A 22,007-nucleotide genomic window follows, 5' to 3' on the forward strand; every position below is an offset into this window, starting at 1 on the left:
TTACAAATTCAGTTTAAGCTGAGATGTAGACCACTATGAGGAGATTACTCTACACACCCAGACTTAAGAGAATTAAAAGACACTGAAGGAACTTCTTCATTTCACACATGAAAAGATTAAGCCCGGATACATTAAGTGATTTATTAGAGGACATAAAGATAACATGGTCATAGCTCATTTTCTGAAATTTAACCTAGTCCACTTATACTGAACTGCTTTGCTATAAATGTTTTAATAAACACAGGTTTAATAGTAAAAAGCTGCACAAAATTCTTAAATGTCTTGATTAACATATGATTATATCAACTACATCTTTTTGTGTTTTTATTAGGTTTCTAAAGAACTGGCTTTAATGATATGCTATGAAGACAAACAGACTAATAGAATTAAAGAAGAAAGTGGGACTTACACGGACATCACAATATCTAAAACTACACAATAACCCAGATAGGCAAATGGGGCAGTGATTGAAATAAGCAGTTTCCTCTCAAGTGTCCATGCTATTCCATGAACTTATATCTTTGTAGCAAATATTCTACACAAGCTGCTTTGGTTCTATAATCACCTGATGTTTTGACCAAAGCATGCTGAGTGAATGGCTGCTTCCTGAACCTGTGGTAGATGGTAAAGTACCAGAAGCACATTCAAAGGATTGCTGTTGAGCTCCCTAACTGATACTTCCTGAACTGGAAAGCTTTGACATATCCACAGTGAGTAGATCTTATACCCAAACCCAGATACAAACTAAGCTTTGGTTAAATCATCTTTGAAAATCAATAAAGACAAGAATATTGATAAAATCAATAAGAATCACTGACTAGAATTTTCCTTTATTCTCATAGTTTTCTAAGATATTAAAATTAGAGGAGTTCCCGTCGTGGCGCAGTGGTTAACGAATCCGACTAGGAACCATGAGGTTGCGGGTTCGGTCCCTGCCCTTGCTCAGTGGGTTAACGATCTGGCGTTGCCGTGAGTTGTGGTGTGGGTTGCAGACGCGGCTCGGATCCCGCGTTGCTGTGGCTCTGGCGTAGGCCAGTGGCTACAGCTCCAATTGGACCCCTAGCCTGGGAACCTCCATATGCCGTGGGAGCGGCCCAAAGAAATAGCAAAAAGACAAAAAATAAATAAATAAATAAGTAAAATTAGAGTAGAGGAAGAGCTATGCTTTTATTTACTCTGGGTTATAGCATTAATCAACATATTACATTTCTATGTCTCTTGCATATAAGAAAACATGGAAATCAAGTTCTTACCTTAGTGTTTGTAAAAATTTTGCCAAATGTCCGGCAAAGGCGCCAGAAAAATCTGGAGAATTCATGGACACATGCAGTTGAAGTAACATTAATTTTGCCAACTATTTCTATAAGTTGCGGCAACCTGAATACAAAAGGAAAGAAAAACAGGCAGGGGATACAAATAAATTATTGTTTCCTTGCCAATTCCTGAGACAAGGCAAATCTTAACAACTTCTGTTCTGCTTTTCATAGCCAGTAAAATTGAAATACTAAGGACTTGTTTGGGATCCTTTGAAAAAGTCTTAAGTTCACATTCTATAAATTTCTTAAAATAAATTTTAACTGATTGTCATAAAATATATGGAACCTTAATAGTAGAGTTCTAAGCATGGAGTTAATGAGATTCAAATCAATGGAGTTGATGCTTCACACAAGAGCTTGGATAACATACCACCATGCATTTTAGCTCCAAAACCTAGAAGTCTAGTTAGAGTTTAAAATTCATCACCACTTTTAGACAATAAGGTAGCAGATATGTTCTTCTGACATAATAGAGCAGCACCATCCTGAGAGATAAGTAACTATATATATCTAGTGGTATAAATCTCTTCCTAAAGAAGTTTACCACAGATGATGCCAAGTTATGTTTTCTTATATTTTGTCCCTCAGGCTAAAATAGTGAGCTATCTTCCATTCAACTGATTGAGGTGTACCCAACAAAATGGAGGTGGTAACTTACAATTGATTGACAACCCATAGTAAACTCTCCCAGCCTGTTGTACCCTCATGTTCCAGCTGATAATCATAAAGTTGTAGTAGCACTGCCAATTGCTCACGGCTTCCAATAATAGTAGACACATCTTGAAGTGGTGACATAGGCCGAGGGAACCTGGTCACTATAAATAATAGAAGCAAAATAAATTGCATGGAAGATGGCATTTGGTAAAGTGAGCTATTCTGTCAAAAGAATAGTAAGATTCTGTCTCCTGATATTTATTTAGCTTATTGTAGACTTTAAATATAAAACAAAACATACTGGATAAATCATTTTTAGAAAAAAAAGGAAATACAGTTGACCTCTGTATAACTCAGGGGTTAACTTGCCTATAACTTATAGTCAGCCCCCTGTATCAAAGGCTCCTCCACATCCATGAGTTCACTCAACTGTGGACCACGTAGTATTAGAGTTTTAACTAGTGGAAAATATCCTTACATATGTGGACATGTGCAGTTCAAAAACCTGTAGTTTATGAGTTAACTGTGAATTCTTGTCATACGGATGAATTTAACAAATCTCAAAAATTAAGATTTTATAAGACTACATAGCTAATAAACAAATACTGTAATGAAATAGCTTGCCAGTGAAAATTAAAATTTCCTGTGGTTTAAATTAAAATATTTCCTTCACAGAGTAAGAAACTAATTGATTGATAGCAGGAAAAAATTGTTCAATGCCAGAGAATAATGACATAAAGTACATTAAAGCTTGAACTGTATAGGCTTCTTAAGTATTTAATTTCCGATATTACACGTTTTAAAAAATTTTCCACAGTTTGATAAACAAGTTAATAGAAAGTGTTAAAACCAGTGAGCAGTAAGACAAAGCAAAATGTACTATAACTATCATAACAAGGGTCTCATGTATATACTTCAAAAGTTTTGGAGAAAACTGAAAAAATTACTTTTAAATTATGCAAATAAAACCTGAGTATATACTAGTATACTTTAAAATTTGAACATGTCAATATAATTTATGATTCTATAGATTATAATGAGATCCCAGGTTATTAAGAAATAGGTCTTAAATGGCTAAGGGAACAATGCTACCAAGAGCTCATTAACTGTTTGTCAGAAATTTCTAACAGCCCAACTCCTGAGTAGAGATTAACGCCCTAAAAAGACACAAATAAGGATGTAGCATTTCCTCAAAACACATTAACGGCTTAATGATAATCATTAAACTTAAAGTATGAAGTAACTGTAAAACTGCTCCGAGACAAAATTAAGATGTTATCATTTTCCTATGCCCAAGGCTTTTAACAGTATCTTAAGTGCAGATAAAGGTTATCCCTTGCTAGCTGAAGATTCCTATTTCCTATCATAATACACAAATAAATGAATTTGGGTAACGTGGTATTCCATACTATCTGAGGTTTCTGCTCGAACTGTCACTATCTCAACGTAGGAATCAAACAGATTTGGATGTGGAGGGTTATCTGTACTTCATATTTTTATATCATGTCAAAGCATAACTGACATAACTTCAAACAAGGTTATATTGGTCACAATCTGTGATTCTATGAGGGAATCTATATCATTCCTTCAAAAATACTGACAAATTATTGAAAATAGTGGAACAGTTAAAAGTAAAGATATGTCAAGATTTACTGTAGGAAAAGTAAAGTCCAAAGATTTAAAGCTAGGTCCAATAAAAGCAAAAACAGTGTCAAGAAGTAAGCAATTAGTTGGATAACTCAGTTATAGCAGATAAGCATTCAAAATGATTTAGGAACCTGAAAGCACTATTCTGTTTAGCAGGATTTAAAAAAATTTGAGGAGTTCCCGTTGTGGCGCAGTGGTTAACGAATCCGACTAGGAACCATGAGGTTGTGGGTTCGGTCCCTGTCCTTGCTCAGTGGGTTAACGATCCGGCGTTGCCATGAGCTGTGGTGTAGGTTGCAGACGTGGCTCGGATCCCGCGTTGCTGTGGCTCTGGCGTAGGCCGGTGGCTACAGCTCCGATTCGACCCCTGGCCTGGGAACCTCCATATGCCGTGGGTGCGGCCCAAGAAATAGCAACAACAACAACAACAACAACAACAACAACAACAAAAGAGAACATTTAAAAAAAAAAAATTTGAGCATCTAACTTACAGCAATACAGAAAGGTCCTTGGCATTTTAATAGGCTGGCAATACACTAGCATTTTATTGTCAAAAAGTAACCAAAATTATCCAAAACCAACAAAATAACTGCTGTTATGACTCTTTAATGTATTTCCCTCTTACTAGAATGTAAGCTCTGTGATGGCAGAGTTTTGTCTATTTTATTCATGACTGTGTCCAATGTGTTTAAAATGGTGCCTGACATAAATATTAGTTAGTGCTGTGGAATTTCCATTATTTAAGAGAAAAAAAATAAATATTCACTTATAATAAATTGTATTCCAAATTATATAGATGTATAGATAGACCCTAAATAAAGATATACTAATCCTCAGATATAATAAATGTATTATAACCTATATGTGAGTGTGATAACATTAACATTTATAGCTACTGTTAAAAGAGTCAAACTAAGTCAATGAAAACTAAAAATAAAAGATTATTTTTGGCATGATAAAGACATAATCATAAAGAAAGCTCACATAAACACTGGAAGGAACATGTTTAAGATGGTAAAGCAGCTTCGAAAATTTTCTATCTGATCTCTAGCATGTGCTTGACAATAGGCAACATCCAAGAATTATTTGTTACTTGAATGAATGAATGAATGAATGATAGCAAATGCTAAGGGTTGAACTGTGTCTCCCTTAAAAATTCATATCTTGAAGTGCCAATCCTAGGCTCTCAGAATGTGACCTTATTTGGAAACAGTGTTATTACAGATATAATTAGATAAGATGAGGTCATACTGGAGTAGAGTAGACTTCTACTCCAGTAAAAATGATCCTATAAAAAGAGGAAATTTAGACACACACACAGGGAGAACAGAATGTGAAGCTGAAGGCAGAGATTGGGGTGATGCATCTCTAAGCCAAAGAACACCAGCAAACCACTAGAAGCTAGGAAGAGACTTCCTAGCTTCATGGCCTTCAGAAGGAGACAACCCTGCTGACACTGATCACAGACTTCTAGCCTTCAGAACTCTGTGAGACAGTAAATAACTATTGTTTTGGTTTTTTGTCTTTTTGCTATTTCTTTGGGCCGCTCCCGCAGCATACGGAGGTTCCCAGGATAGGGGTCGAATCAGAGCTGTAGCCGCTGGCCTACGCCAGAGCCACAGCAACGCAGGATCCGAGCCGTGTCTGCAACCTACACCACAGCTCACGGCAACGCCGGATCCTTAACCCACTGAGCAAGGCCAGGGATCTAACCCGCAACCTCATGGTTCCTAGTCGGATTCGTTAACCACTGCGCCACGACGGGAACTCCTAAATAACTATTGTTAAAGCACTAGAATTATGGCACTTCGTCATGGTGGCCCTGGCAGAGCAATACAGCGAGACAGAAAGAAAGAGAGGGAATTAGAAAGATAGGCAAGTCCCTAGACAGATGAAGTGCCTTAATGGATGGAGAAGTAGAACCTAAAGCGGCAAGCTATGAGAGCTTTATGAAGGTTTATCTTAAAAGTTTGAATTTTCATTCTCCTCAATATCATTAAAAAACATTAACTCTATCCCCAACCATTCTCAATTTTCTAAGTAAAACTGGCATCCAAACAGTATACACCATTTTTATGCTGTGCTTTGTGTATTCTTGGACATGCTGCTTCATATACCAAAGATTATAGGTAGCCCAGTTTACTTTGTATGAAAACTGCAATTTTAAAAACTGTTGATTTTTCTCAATGTTACAATTCTTGTGTCTATCAGAAGCCTGTAAAAGACATGGATAATTTCACAAATCTGAAAAAGATGCAAAGGGATCTCAAACATAGTAAGAGCTTGCCGACAGCCATTTATCATGAGGGCTGGGTGCAATGAGGCTACCATATGCCATGGATTAAAGGTCACTTGCTGATTAGATTAGCTGGACTTTGAGCTAAGAAAATACTGGCTTTTGTGATTAATTCATGTATTTCTGAAAATAAGTCATATTACCTCCTTTAGGAAAAAAAAAAAGAAAATTGTGCTGTGTATGCTAATATCCCTATCAAGGACATAGTAGGAACGAGTAATTGTATTTACCTTTCCCTACTGAAAATAAGATGAATAGCTGGGAAAGAAAAAAAATGAAGGAAAGTAGAAATGAAAAGCTTCATAAATTGGCCATGACAACTATTAATTCAGCTCTATTAATGAAAGGAAAGACTTATTTCTGATTGGTAACACTGAAAAAAGAAAGATCATAGAAAGACTCCAGATTAAAAGAAAGTATAAATATAAAATAATACCATGAGGCTTATCCACAAAAGATGAAGCCATGCAGTTCCCTTGATATCATATAATCTATGACCACACGGTTCCACACAGATAAAACATTTTAGTAATTATGCTGTCATATAAAGTGATTTTTATAATTTTAATCAAAAACAATTCTCTGGGAGCTAAGATGTTAATATTCTACATCCTTCTCTATAATTTTTGTTCAGTACCTTCTATTTGTGGCACTTCACCATGGAGCTTGGCTCTGCTGGAGAAAGGTGCATTCTGTAGCACTAATGCAAAGAGAGATGGGATCAAGGACTGCAAAGCAGACAGATACATGTGGAGCTTATGTTCATCCAGCCCGTGTTCTCCTTCCTGAAATGTAAGGAGGTAGAAGCTAATTTTAGTCTTTTGAAATTATGTATTTATGTCGTTCTTCCTTTCTGTGGCAAATGATAAAACATTTAAGGACATGTATATGAGACTCACAGCATAAAGGAGATGTCTATGAATCTTTTCTGAATTTCTCTGAGTATGTGAAAATACGAAGAAGTGCTAAGGCACTATAGAAGTAACAGAAACTTTTATATGGAAAACTTTAGGGTGAACATCAGTCATTTCTTTTTGTATGGAACTTCTTTTACAGTTCTTTTTTTTTCCTTTTAAGAGGGTCTTCTCTTTTCAAATGTTTTAAGTCAGGTTAAAGAAATTAAAGTGAACCATAGGAATCATTTTAAACACTTAACTGTTAAGCCAGCAGCCGAACTTGCTATTTTACTTTCCTACTCCTAACTCCTCTTTACAGATTTGGTGACAACTATACTTTCCAGGATTGAAAGCACTTAAAAAAAATTGAATGTATAGATAAAATGCAGGAGAAGAAATTTCAAAAGGAAACAAAATAAAGAGGTAACAGGAAAAAAAAAGCAGTAAAATGATCACCATGAGTCACAGAAATCAAATATTAAAGTTAAAAAATGGAATCCTTAGAAGTGAAAACATTTATTGCTATTCAAATCCACTTGAGTTATCCTTATTATAAATATCAACTGTGTCAGAAATACCAGATATATTAGTTATTTACTATCAAGCTCTAACTTAGTTAATTTCTTCATGGAAGAATTACCATCTGTGCTGAATACAGCAGCTAAGTTTAGTAACAATGTGGAGTTAGCTGTGTTATGAAATGGAACAAAAAAATCCCCCAGGTACAGATAATTCTCAGATAGAAGGAATGTAAACATTAAAAAAAAAAAAAAAAAAAAAAAAAACCTTTAAAAAAATTCTCTAGATTTCGGAGTTCCTGTTGTGCCTCAGCAATAATGAACCTGACTAGTATCCATGAAAATGCAGGTTCGTTCCCCGGCCTTGCTCAGTGGGTTAAGGATCTGGTGTTGCTGTGAGCTGTGGTGTAGGTAACAGACGTGGCTCAGATCTGGTGTTGCTGTGGCTGTGGCGTAGGCTGGCAGCTACAGCTCCAATTCAATCCTTAGCCTGGGAACTTCCACACGCTGTGGGTGTGGCTCTAAAAAGACAAAAAAAAAAAAAAAAAAAATTCCCTAGGTTTCATAAAAAGATATATTTTAGTTTACTTGTCTATATTTTTTTAACACCTATTTTGAACTTTATAGAAAAAAAGCCCAATTTTTAAATTAAATGAATATATGTATATACATATAAGACTATCTACAGAGTAGTCAAAATACTTGGTAAGAGCTTTATAGATTCCTTAAAATTTAGGGGTAGAAAGGGCAAGAGTTTGTTTTCAGACAGATCCTGGTTTTGTCATTTAACAGCTCTAAGATTCTAATCAAGTTTCTTAAACACTCAGTTTTCACACAAAAAAACAAAATATAATTCAAAGGGTTACAAGAATAAAATACACATTATAGTATCTACCTTAATGATACATAATTAATATACACAGTAAAGAAATGTAAGTTTTCATTCCAGGCTCTAAAATCAACATACAGTACAAAAATTAGACCAAGAAGTTTCCATTGTTTCTTCAACTTTTTTTCAATTCTTTCACTTGGGAAGAATGGAAAGTTCATTTTAAAAAGTGAGGGCATGAACTACTGCAGTGAAATAAAGTATGTTGCTATCTTGTAAATAAGAAAGATATTAAAAGGTCTTGAGAGACTCATGTTTTTGTTATCTCTGCATTCTGGGAACTGATACTTTACCTAAAATATTTACGTATTCAGAAGAGACTAGGAAGAGGCAGCATTGTGAATAGGGTACAAGTTAGTGCCACAAAGATGTTATTTCAGTCAACAAAGTCAGATCATGCCCTTTCTCCTCTAGCTTCAGCCAAGCAGAACTTCCTCATATCTCTCTTGGCTCTAGACCAGTAGACTCTTTAACAGGTAATTTATTAGAATGTTCAGTTAAGTGGTATTTTCTGTCTCTGTTCCCCAACACTCTTTCAAGATGCCTTAAAACATACCTTTTACATTTCCATTAACTATATAAGTAAAGGAAGCATTTACCCTGAGAAGTTTTTCAATCTTGTTCAGCAATGTGGGTATAAGATGAGACTGTAAATTTCCAAGTTCTGTAGTCCAGGCAGCATAAGCTGGTAAAAATACTTGATGTGTTGCACTAACTACTCTTTCTGAGGGATCACCCAAGGCTGACAGCAACAATTCAAAACCCTGCCAAAAGGAAACAGGTAAAATGCAGATTAAAAAAAAAAAAAAAAAAAAAAAAAAAAAGAAAACCTAAAAAAACAATTAAAAAATGTAACAAATATTTTGTAATACATTTAGGAGACATTTTAAGCAAGAAAAAAAAAGTTCATAATCCTACCCTCCCCAATTTCTTTAAAGAAAAATGTCATGTATCCATTGATGGGGAAATCAAAGTGAAAGAGTGGTAACAAGGCACGCTTGTTGGCAATTTCCTGTCATAAAACTGTGGCAATACTAAAAATGAATAAAAGCATTTTCTCCTCAGAATTGCAGAATTGAAACCAAGCAGCCAACTTCAACTGGTTAAAGTTGACACATGTGCCATTCCTACTATAGATTATAGGGTATCTGAATCAGAGATTTGGAATATTTTACTATTTGGAATTTTACAATGGGATAAATGGGATGCATTCTGAAAAACATACCTGTTGATATTTGTCTGGATCATCAATGTATCCCATAATGATACCGAGGCTTTTGATCACAGCTTCTCTCACCAAATCTGCCTTATCTTCCATTAACATCTGTTGCAACATTGAAAGAACCAAGGAGCTACGGATTTCTTTCTGAAAATCAACACGACCGTATTTTACTATTTAACACCAGTGGCAGAAAAGTATAGACAATAATATGACAGATATCCATCTACTCAAAATCTAGATTAAATATTATGTTAACAACATTTTGCTATATTTGTTTCAAGTCTTCATTTTTGAAAGATGTAAAACACACCAGATACAGCTGAAGTATCACTCACCTCCACCTTCTCCCCCCTTTTCTACTCTCCTTCTCTAAAGATAATGCCGTCTATCCTGTACTTGGTATTAATTATCTCCCAGAATATTTTTATATTTTTACTAAATATGTGCCAATCCCTCAGACCCTTACAGAGCACTTTGGCATAGTCACCACTCAGCTATAAGCGGACAATGACTCTTCTACCACTACCTGTGCAACTCAGAGAAGTGCGCTGAGGGAGGGATTATAAAAATGATTCTGGTAATCAAAACTTTTGCCTGGGGCAGCTGTGTGGAAACATTATAAATTCTTGGTATTCCTGTTCTTTGAAGAACTGAAGAGAAAAAATTCAAACGGAATGATAAAATATGAGAGTAAACTTTAAAAGTTCTTTAAAATGTTGCTATTTTCAGATGCTACTATTTAATATGTCAACCACTGTTGTGTCTTTTAATTTTACACAGTTTTCCCCCATAGTTTTAGCCCAGTTAATGGCTGAGGTTAGAATAAAGAGTTACAGTTATACAAATTCTTGCCTTCCCTTTCCTTTTTTGTACCATTACTGTAATTTGATCAATTTATAAAATTCTTTGAACCTAAACTTGTTTAGGTCCTTTTTACATTTAAGAGTTAAAGTAAAAAGATATGACCTTATTTACAGCATGGTTTGGTATGTAGAGCAAGGTCTGAAAGACGTTTTTAAATGACCTATTTTTGTTTACTTTTTAGAAACAAAAATATATGTTAACTTTAGCAAATTTTGGTCAAATTTAGGTTGTCTTTTAGTACAGTCTGGTTTATTTATCCTTTAGGCTAAAAACTGCACCCCAAAGTTTTTTTTAAAAGAATGTTAAAAGGGCTTTTAGATTCTTATCAGCACAGGCAATAGGACAGAGCTAAGTAAACTTCAGCTAGGTATGTGCTTTGCAATGATCTAGGCTGAGGTCAACTGTGGCAGTTTCAGCATGCTAAGGGAACCCACAGGACAAGTCAGGAGGCATTACTCCCTCAGTAAAACACTGAGGTTTTACTGCTACGAGTTACAGTGGGGTACAAGGAAAGTGGAGATCCATGGAGGAAACATTAAGCCCATTATTAATACTGCTTAGCATAATAGTACTAGGAGCAGTGTGGAACAGTTTACTTCTTTGCTAGCATGTGACGTTCATCTCTGTCTTGGAACAATAAATACTAGGATGCTCAAATTCACTCATGTATATCTATCTGTATGATTTATCACAACAAAAAGATACCAGTTTTCTCTTAAAAGATAGGAAAACGTTAAAAAAAAAGTTTGATTATGCCCGGTTCCTGGTGGAGGTATAAGAACTCCAATGCACTACTCATAGGAGTACAGTCTGTGCTATCTTGGTTGGGGGCAATTTAACACTGTCAAAATAAAAAATGAAAATACTGAAAGAAGCAAGATACAGCAATATCAACAGTGAATGAAATAAAAAATGCACAGATTCCCACACAAGGGATAAGAAACATTGTATATGATTATTTCTGGGTAAGAAAAATTTAAAGGACATAAAAATGCAAGCTGGTATATACATAAATTTGTATTTTTTGTAAGTATTAATTAAAAACCATTAACCTTAAATGCATATCTTTGGAAGGAATTACTAGGGCCAGAGAAGTCTTTGATTTTCATTTTATTCTTTTCTATACTGCACAAAAATTTTTAACGAAAAAAAAAAACGTTACTGGAAGTGAGACTATGACATTCTTTTCTTTATGTTTTTCTGAATAAAAAATATAATAAATTTTATTTTTTAAAAAGACAACTGTTGTACTATTGGTTTTTCCTTCTTCACTAAAGAATATGAGTAAATAGTAAATGCAACATAAATAGTTCATGCATTGTTATACAATTCCAATTTTTGTACCCTTTTAAAAGAACAACAGTACAAAAATGACCCTTTAAGGCAAAAGTCAGCAAACCTTCTGGGCCAGATGAGATGTACTCTTGGGTTTGGGAGCCAAAAAGTCTCAGGTGCAACTACTCAACCCTGTGGTTGCTGTGTGTAAGCAGACACAGACAATATACAACAAATGGATGTGGTTATGTTCCAATAAAGCTTTATTTACAAAAGCAAGCTGTGGACTAGATTTGGTCTCCAGCCTGTGTTTTGTCAAGCTCTGCTTAAAACTATGTTTGTTTCTACCCCTTCTAAGTCGTGGACCTATGGGAAGATACTTAAATGTGCACAACAGTCCAGTGGTTCTTTTTCTTTTTGGTGACAGCATTCCTCCAGTCATTTAAAAATTAATGAGCACCTCGAACAGCTTTTGTTTGGGTGGGTAATATCTATTAATACCTATCATATTAGAAATTAAAAATGAAAAATTTTAAATTATTAAGTCATTAAAATACAATAAACTCATTAGAGGTTAACATGAATAATGAAATGATAATTTTAATGACAATAACTATAAACAAAAAAAATAGTGACAAGAATGGTGTTGTTTTACATTTTGTTGCAAATCTCTTTCATGTCTGACTTGAAAGAAGACAGGTAGATCCTCTTATCTGCTCTGCATCCTATTGTGTTACGTTGTTTTGGCTGAAGTATTTAAGAAAATCTGACCTTATACAGACATGCAATTGAAAAAGGAAGAAGTATTTTCATAGCCTTTTCTGATAAAAACAGAAGCTATCAAACTCAGAGTGGTGGATACAAGTTTTCCAAAATTCTTGTTCTCACTTAAAAGTTCCAATTTTATCATTGGCAATGAATGCTGTCTACTCGTTTTCCTTGAAGTGACAGGCTCTGTTTCATTCACTTTTATAAAAATGCCTGCCAAATACCCACATTTGAATAACCACTGCTTGTTTTTGCAGGGTGTGTTAAGTAAAATCAGTATCCCACAAGTAGAACAGTTGGTTCAGCTCATGGCTCAAACTATTCACATGCTTTTCCTGAAACAGCCACCACAGTTCAGAATGCAACAAAATGGCTTGATATAAGTATTTTCCATTTTATCACACAGAATATTAAACAAAATCAGACAAAACAAAAAACGCATACTCAGTGTAAAAATTCAGTAGAATTCACAATTTTACTAATTTTCCAAGCTTATTTTTGAGTGAAATTGACTTTTTCTGCAAGTGCATGGCAGTAAAGAATACAATCGTCTATTTGGGTGTCATTGACTTTATCAGTGCTAATGCACCGGTACTGTTGCCCATTACAGCTTTTGTACAAACAGCGTATATGTCACTGCAAAGAAAAATCAAAAAATGTTTTAATATTACTATGAAAATAATTCTCATCTCATGGACCTCTTTGAAAGGATCAAGAAGCTCCCCCACCCCAACTCCCGCCTTGCCAGGGTCCTGAGAAATAGCTTTTCAGGTTTAAAGTATTTATACCCATACAAGATCAATGATTAATGTAGCTTACTGTCTGCAATGCCTTGTGGTATAAACATAAACCTTTTCCTTTTGGGGTCATCTTTTCCCTTTGTTAGGACAGAATTTGGATTAAAATGTGTAAGACACCTGAAAAAATTTCTATATTGTTAAAAAACAAAATAAAAAGGTTTTTAAGAAAAAAATTCTTACAGGAAGGTAAGGTGCCAGTGCTCCACAAGATTCTGCCACAAGCAGTCTTCTTTCTGGGTATTTGTGATTAATCTAGAGTAAAAAAGAAATAAATCAAGCATAAACAACATACTCTCCCTTCCTCCAAAAGAGAATTATTTTTCACCACAAATCCTGTTAAGAATGCAATAAAGCTTCTTTCTTTTCCACTTCTGGGGATCCCTATACCTGGATTAGGATTAAGGGAGTTAGGGAGAGCCTAAAAAATGAGGTAACAGGGGTTATTTGTTAGAAAGAAGATAAGGCAAAGATGAAAATTTGGCAAGGTGACTATAGATTGCGGGCACTAAGCCTTTCTTAGGATGACATCAGGAGCAATCTTCTCCTTCCTTAGCAACATTAGTATATTTTTTAATTTCAAAAATCTGGCTTCTGGATATTTATTGATATGGTCTATAATATGTGCCAGGGTTGATTCATCAGTCCTCTTTTTTTAACCTAGGGAATTAGGATGTAAATTAATCGATGATTTAACCAGAGCCCTTGACTGGTGTTATGATTTTATTTTTAAAGGAAGTAGATGCCAATCCCTCCCTGTTTGTATATGCAAGATGATGGGGTTTTGCTATTGTAATGACTACACTGAACCATAACAAAAAATAACAACAACAAAAAATGACACATACTGGGTTTTGTTCCCATATGTCTTCTTCATAGAATATAAATCTTTCTTTGACTGGAAAAGAAGTATATCTGTTCTCATATTCCCATATGAAAAGGTGACATAATTCATTAATGTATTGGATGCCTAAAATTAAGAAAAGAAATTATGTAGCAATCTACTGGGCAACAAACTAGAGGTAGGCGGCTAGAAAGATCCCCAATATCCATGTTCATTCAGGTTACAGAAGAGGTGGTGGGAGGGATGGTGATAACTGACATTTCTGAATTAAATTTAATCCAGAAATAGTAACCTCAAAACAAAATGGCTTGAATGTCATAGTATGTTATACAGAAACTTTTATTTTGCTTTTCTTTAGTCTAGCAAAATAGTCTCAAAATGAAATGTACACACAAAAATCAACTGTATTTCTATATACTGGCAATGAACAACTAGAAAATGAAGAAGATTCTATTTACAGTAGTATTAAAAAGAAATACTCAGGAATAAATTTAATTTTTTTTTTTTTGGTCTTTTTGCTATTTCTTGGGCCGCTCTCGCGGCATTTGGAGGTTCCCAGGCTAGGGGTTGAATCGGAGCTGTAGCCACCGGCCTATGCCAGAGCCACAGCAACTCGAGATCCGAGCCGAGTCTGCAACCTACACCACAGCTCACAGCAACGCCGGATCCTTAACCCGCTGAGCAAGGGCAGGGATCGAACCTGCAACCTCATGGTTCCTAGTTGGATTCGTTAACCACTGAACCATGATGGGAACTCCAGACATAAATTTTAAAAGTCTATAAATTATATTCTAAAAACTATAAAACATCATTGAAAGAAATTTTAAAAGACCTAAATAAATGGAAAGACAGCTTAAAATCATGGACTGAAAGGCTCACTTTTAGTATGGCAATATTCTCCAAATTGATCTACAGATTCAACACAATCCTTATAAAATTTCAGCTATCTTCTTTGCAGAAACTGACAAGTTGATCTTAAAATTCATACAGAAATTCAAGGGACCCAGAATAGTCAAACAATTTTGACATATGAGAACCAGTTGAATGGACTGGGGCTTATTTTGGGGGGTAATAAAATTGTTTCAAACTTGATTGGGGTGATGATTGTGCAACTCTGTGAATATACTAAAACTAATTTAACTGTACATTTTAAATAGGTGAATAGCATGCCATCTGATTACATGTCAATAAAGCTTAAAAGAGGAAAATGGAAAAACATAAAATTACAGATACTTATATATAACTGTACAGAATTGTAAAATCAAAGCTGTAAATACTGTTTCCAACTTAATTTGACTTTCAGTGATTACAGCCTTACCCTAAATTAGTATACTCTAAAATCTATAGATGACACAAAGGACTGTCATAGAGAACATGACTATATATAATGTTTCCTTTTGACACCGATTCTAACACTAAATTTTAAAGAAAAAATGATTACTCAAAGAAATTGGGAATAGAATTCTAAAAGACCATACACTTTAGTGATATTTCAGAGACCGATATTTTTTCTTAAGAATAAGTGACAATGCTAGCATAAATAAGGCCATGAAATTTGTCTTCATAAGTAACAAATCCATCTCTTTAAGATAGTGGAACAAGTTGCTTAATGACCTAAAAATCAAGTCCAGAAAGTCAATGATTGTAAGTTCTTTAGAAGACTAGAATACTAAAATTCAAAATAAAACCAAAAGTATCGTTAGTAAATAATGAGTTGAATTATAAACCTTCTACATCAAAGGTTTACAGTTTACATTCTGTATGTATTTGTAATATAAAATATACAGATATTATCTCTATTATCTGTCTACCTATACACACATACACAGTTTCTTGCTTTCCCTTGAACTCATCAGTTTTTCTATGTTTTTATTTTGTGTTTCACTTGATTCAGATCCTTGTCTAAATATCACTTTCTCAGAGATCCCTTCTCTGCCACTCTTACGAAAACAATATTTCCCATCACTCTCTAACCCTTACCCTGTTTTTTTATTCAGTTTATATTTGTTTACTCTTATCTCCCCATTAGGCTGTCATTATCTTTTATTCACCACTGTATCCCAGTGACTGAAACAGGTACTGGAACTAGTGTTTTTTGAGTATTTGTTGGAAGAATGACTAAAGCCAAGCATCCCAGAGCTTTCTGAAGCACTATTATTGAATCTCCATGCTGGGCTACAGAAACGGCAGATAATTTATATCCCATATATTTCCTAATAGCATTTTAAAAAGATAAATGAACATTTATAATAAATTACAATAGCTAGGGAAAACCCAATACAGTTATTTACCTGTTCCCAACATTGTGGTAAAAGTTCAGCTTCTACACGTGTTGGTCCAACATGACGTGCAAATGCCACACACCCCGTTAGTATCATCTGCCTGAAAAATAACACAAATGAATAAAGACTTGTATTTGTATTAGAAAGCAGAGCTAGGACTAAGGGTTAAAATGAGCTCTAATTAACATGAAGGACCATATTTCTGTACAAATAAATTAGTCTTTTCACAAATGGCTAGGTGCCACCAAGAGAATTAGTTTCTTAAGACTAGTCCCTCCAGCAGTGGCAACACCATTTGTGAGAGATGTTGTGAAGGGATTCTCTATTGAAAGGTGTGAGGCTGAATCTTATAATCTCCTAAATTAACTTCCCACATATACATCTGGAGATTATGGTTAATGCTTCAGCTTCTAATGAGTTTCAGTTTCTAGCCACTAAAACATCGTGATTATTCTCTCAGTATTTCTATAATTAAAAACTATGTTATCATATTAATAAGATGATATTTCTTAGCTGAGAATTTTTCATATTGCAGCTTCTGACATGGCTCTTAATGATGATCATCTGCAATATTCAAGCTGTTGCGTAATCTCATCTCTTTGAGAATAGTCTGGACCTAATGATTTGCTTCTAAACAAAAGAATAATGGCAAAGTGATAGGATGTCACTTAAGAGATTATGTTAAATCCATCTTGGATCACTCTCTACCGCCTTCTCAGCTGGCATGCTATAATGAAGGATGCTGCCGTGTTGGAGAGTTCCAAATGGCAAGAAATTGATGGCAGCTTCTAGCCAAAAGCCAGTGAGGAACAGAGGCCCCCAGTCCAAAGATCCACAAGAAACTGAATCCTGCCAACAACCAACCATGTGAATGAGCTTAGAAGCAAATCCTTCCCCACTGAGCCTTGAGGTGACTAGTCAAGATGCAGCTTTATAAAGACCCTGAAGCAGACCCAGATTAACTCATTTATATAAACTGTAATATAAATTGTTATTTTAAGCCCTTGGTTGCATTGTTTGCAACTATTTTCTCCCACTTGTAGGCTGTCTTTTCTTTTTTTGCTTTTTAGGGCCGCAACCACGGCATATGGAGGTTCCCAGGCTAGGTTTCAAATCAGAGCTACAGCTGCCGGCCTACATCACAGCCACAGCAATGCTAGATCTGAGCTGCATCTACGACCTACACCACAGCTCATGGCAATGCCGGATCCATAACCCACTGAGTGAGGCCAGGGATTGAACCCGCAACCTCAAGGTTACTAGTTGGATTCATTTCTGCTGACACAATGGGAAATCAGTCTTTTCATTTTTTTGTTTCTTTTGCTGTGCAGAAGTTTGTAAGTTTGATTAGGTCCCATTGGTTCATTTTTGTTTTTATTTTTATTGCCTTGGGAGACTGACCTAAGAAAAAATTTGTATGGTTGATGTCAGAGAATGTTTTGCCTATGTTCTTTTCCAGGAATTTTATGGTACTTATGTTTAAGTCTTTAATCCATTTTGAGCTTATTTTTGTGCATGGTGTGAGGGTGTGTTCTAGTGTCATTGATTTACATGCAGTTGTCCAGTTTTCCCTGCAGTATAACACAGGGAACTATATCCAATCACTTGTGGATAGAATATGATAGAAGATAATATAAAAAATGAATATATGTATGACTGGGTCACTCTGCTTTACAGCAGAAATTGATAGAACACTGTAAATCAACTATGATACTTTTTTTTTTTTTAAAAGTATTATTTTAAGCCACTTCCTTTTGGGTTAATTTGTTACAGATCAATATATAAATAATTAATATGATTAAAAAAAGGAGCATAAAATTTTAAATAAAATTTTTCACTCTTTAGAATGAAGTTCCATTTAAAATAACTTTTGGAGCTCCTGTTATGGTGCAGTGAAAACAAATCTGACTAGGAACCATGAGGTTTCGGGTTAGATCTCTGGCCTCGCTCAGTGGGTTAAGGATCTGGTGTTGCTGTGAGCTGTGGTGTAGGTCGAAGATTCAGCTTGGATCCTGTGTTGCTGTGGCTGTGGTGTAGGCAGGCAGCTGTAGCTCCAATTCGACCCCTAGCCTGGGAACCTCCATACGCTGGTGGCCCCAAAAAGAAAAAAAAGTAAAATGACTTTTAAATGCAGAATTGGAAGGCATTTTTTACTTTTGTCTAGACTTAAAAACAGTAAAACTTGATGGAAAAAAAGTATGTTTTCCATAGCTGTTTCAAAGTAGCCAACTTTAAGGAAAACCAAAATAGAATGTTTAATTCATACCAATTATAAAATCCTAGCCATTGCTCATTGCCGTTTCTCAAATTGTGTCAATTAACTTAAACTGAAGAATGACCTTACATTTCTACTTAGTTTAGCCTAGTTAGCTACAACTGTTCTCTCAGGCTGAGGAGAATAAGGACAGACAAAAAGCATCTGGACAATGATAAGAGGAATGATGAGCCAATACATCTTCATTATATACGCAGCTTCTTCTCACCACAACCTTGTAGTTTTTACCTATCTGATTTCCCTTTATATTTATATCACTGTCTTCAATGTTTATTTCTCAACTTTTATTTTTCCATTTTCTTCTACTCTAGGAAGGCAAATAAAGTGAATAAAAGGAAAAAGAAATCCTCAAACTGAGAGACAGAACTTTAGCTGCCAGCTTCCCACTGAAAATTTCCTAATATCTGATTATTTTTACCCCCACTGGTATCTTAAAATAATGAGAAACTAAATATAAAGGTACCAGAAATATTTGACAATTGTAATTAATGAACTTTGGTGGAATTTAAGCATTTCTAACACATGTAAGAAATATACATAAGAAATAGACACTTGTATAAGACCTTCATGTGAAATGACTTTAAATCCTAAGTCATCATCACCATACTAAAGATGTACAAACTTGTTCAAAAAATGTTAGATTCCCTAAAACAAACTTCTTAGCAGAGTTAAGATTCAAAAATTCTATAAAACATGACAGTTTTCAAATATATTTGAAAACAGAAAATGTCTGGTGGCCCACAGATTATTAACAGCATTGGAAACAGACTCTTATGATGGTAAAAATAAATCCTGTTCCTACTTGCGGAAAATCACAGAATAGGAATTGTTTGACACAGGTAGAAATATGGTATCAGTTATGGCTATTTGCAAAGAACTTCCAAAATGCACTATTATTAAGCATAAAATTAACTTTCTCTTAGGATACAGGGAAGCTTAAGATTCATTAAGAAAAGTAACAACTGGAGTTCCCTTTGTGGCTCAGTGGTTAACAAACCTGACTAGGATCCATGAGGATGTAGGTTTGATCCCTGGCCTTGCTCAGAGGGGTTAAGGATCTGTGTTGCCATGAGCTGTAGTGTAGATTGCAGACATGGCTCGGATCCTATTGCTGTGGCTGTGGTATAGGCTGGCAGCTGTAGCTCTCATTTGACCCCTAGCCTGGTAACTTCTTTTTTTTTTTCTTTTTTTTTTTAAATAGACACTGCCTGAGAAAGCTAGGTAAGATTCTAAGAGTAATTTTATTTTTTTTTATTTATTTATTTTTTTTGTCTTTTGTTGTTGTTGTTGTTGTTGCTATTTCTTGGGCCGCTCCCGCGGCATATGGAGGTTCCCAGGCTAGGGGTCGAATCGGAGCTGTAGCCACCGGCCTACGCCAGAGCCACAGCAACGCGGGATCCGAGCCGCGTCTGCAACCTACACCACAGCTCACGGCAACGCCGGATCGTTAACCCACTGAGCAAGGGCAGGGACCGAACCCGCAACCTCATGGTTCCTAGTCGGATTCGTTAACCACTGCGCCATGACGGGAACTCCAAGCCTGGTAACTTCTATATGCAGCACATGCAGCCCTAAAAAAAGCGAAAAAAAAAAAAAGGAACTGATTATACGTCAAACTACTATGCTAACATAAAAATTTTGCTTTGTTAATTTGTTATTCACATCATATATAGTTAATAAATTGATTAGTTAATTTTAATAAATAACTGTATTTCTGAAAGGTAAAAGATTTAAGTAAGGACATGAACATTTAATTCCTGTTGTGTCTTGACATGAAGTAATGATAATAGGTACTTTTGGCCACCAGGCGGCAGCTGTTAGCTTAATGTGCAGAGTTTATGAAAACAGGCTACATGTATATTGAGAGGTTTTTGCCTTGGAAATCTAAAAATGACAATGCAATATGTGACAGCTGATTATTGACTAAGTTACCAAGATAGAGAATAGTAGTTTCCAAGAAGAAAGCAAAATATTAATTTTCTTTATAGCACCAGCAAATTGTCCTTAGAAAATTTTTAGTTTGCAATGAACAGAACTTGATTGAATTCCCTCATTTCTATTTGCCTAGCATGTAGATTAATCTTAACTAGATCCTGAAAGAACATGTTTCTCTGTTTGCTCAAGTATATTTTGGTAAGAGTATGAAAGAGATATATGCTTATAGAGTTTTGTTTTTGTTTTGCTTTTCATGGCTGTATTTGAGGCATGTGGAAGTTTCCAGGCAAAGGGTTGAATCGGGGCTGCAGCTGCCAGCCTACACCACAGCCACAGCAACTTGGCATCCGAGTCATATCTGCGACCTACACCACAGCTCACAATAACACTGGATCCTTAGCACACTGAGCAAGGCCAGGGATGGAACCTGCATCTTTATGGATACTAGTTGGATTCTTAACCCACTGAGCCACAACGGGAACTCCTGCATATAGAGTTTTAAAGTCGACATGATTGTTTTTATTCCCACAGTTGAGAGATTTTTCTTTATCTTCTTTTTTCTTTCTCTTTTTTTGGCCGCCCTGCAGCATATGGAATTCCTGGGCCAACAATCAGATCTGAGCTGTAGCTGTGACCCACGTGATCCTTAACCTACTGTGCTGGGCCAGGGATTGAACCGGCATCCCAGTGTTCCAGAGATGCAACCGATCCCATTGTACCACAACCGGAACTCTGAGAGATTCTTTGCATTTTATTTTATTTATGAATTTATTCTGGCTATACCTGCCACCCACAGAAGTTCCCTGGCCAGGGCTCAAACTCACACCACAGCAGTGACTTGAGCCACAGCAGTGACAACACCAGATCCTTAAACTGCTGAACCTCTAGGGAACTCTGATTCTAAATTTTGAGCTTGATTTGTCTTATGGTTAACTTTCATGATTTTCTAACATTCTCAGAGGAGGCAAAAATTTCAAGTCAGTAAAACAAGTATTGAAATTACATAAAGTGACCTAATCTTAATGTACAAACATACTATTTTGCAGAAGTATAAGCACAAATCACATCTTTATTAAGAGAAATTCTGACTGAAGCCCTGTCCCTTTTCTTCTTCTTCTCCTTTTTTTTTTTTTAGGGCTGCTCCTGCGGCATATGGAGATTCCCAGGCTAGGGGTCTAATTGGAACTACAGCTGCTGGCTTACGGCACAGCTACAGCAACGCCAAATCCAAGCCGCATCTGCAACCTACACCACAGCTCACAACAATGCCGGATCTTTAACCCACTGCGAGAGGCCAGGGATCAAACCTGAAACCTCATGGTTCCTAGTCAGATTCGTTTCTGCTGCACCGGGACGGGAACTCTCTCCTTTCTTCCTTAAAAATCTCCCTGATGTGTGCCCTATGCCCTCACCACTCTCAGGTATAACTTTTTTCTCCACTCAGGCAGCCTTGACTGTAGACAGCTCAGTGGGGCAGACACTAATATATTACATATTTTATTTCTTATAAAGCATAACCATTAAGAGGC

General features: G+C 35.7%; 1 protein-coding gene across 19 annotated transcripts in view; it reads right to left on the reverse strand.

The window, feature by feature from the left end:
- Window positions 1-22,007, reverse strand: part of RELCH (RAB11 binding and LisH domain, coiled-coil and HEAT repeat containing) — a 109,732-nt gene that overhangs the window by 32,885 nt on the left and 54,840 nt on the right. For 11 of the 19 annotated variants that reach the window (XR_014815967.1, XR_002346087.2, XR_014815958.1 and 8 more), the window contains 7 exons: window positions 16,278-16,368; window positions 13,326-13,397; window positions 9,442-9,582; window positions 8,816-8,980; window positions 6,551-6,698; window positions 1,975-2,131; window positions 1,254-1,377 (listed from right to left, as the gene is read on the reverse strand). Coding sequence is in view for 8 of the 19 variants with exons in the window: in XM_084977225.1 (XP_084833351.1) it covers window positions 1,254-1,377; window positions 1,975-2,131; window positions 6,551-6,698; window positions 8,816-8,980; window positions 9,442-9,582; window positions 13,326-13,397; window positions 16,278-16,368 (898 nt within the window). In the remaining 11 variants the exon portion in view is untranslated. Of the gene's footprint in view, window positions 1-1,253; window positions 1,378-1,974; window positions 2,132-6,550; window positions 6,699-8,815; window positions 8,981-9,441; window positions 9,583-13,325; window positions 13,398-13,990; window positions 14,113-16,277; window positions 16,369-22,007 lie in introns of all 19 variants that reach the window. The other 8 variants (XR_014815978.1, XR_014815976.1, XR_014815977.1 and 5 more) reach the window with 1 other exon arrangement.

Source organism: Sus scrofa, chromosome 1, assembly GCF_054392235.1.
Source record: "Sus scrofa isolate SSC_HxYL_T2T_F1_AM1 chromosome 1, Sscrofa_HxYL_maternal_Yorkshire_Landrace_v2.0, whole genome shotgun sequence".
In the NCBI taxonomy this organism is placed as follows: Eukaryota; Metazoa; Chordata; class Mammalia; order Artiodactyla; family Suidae; genus Sus; species Sus scrofa.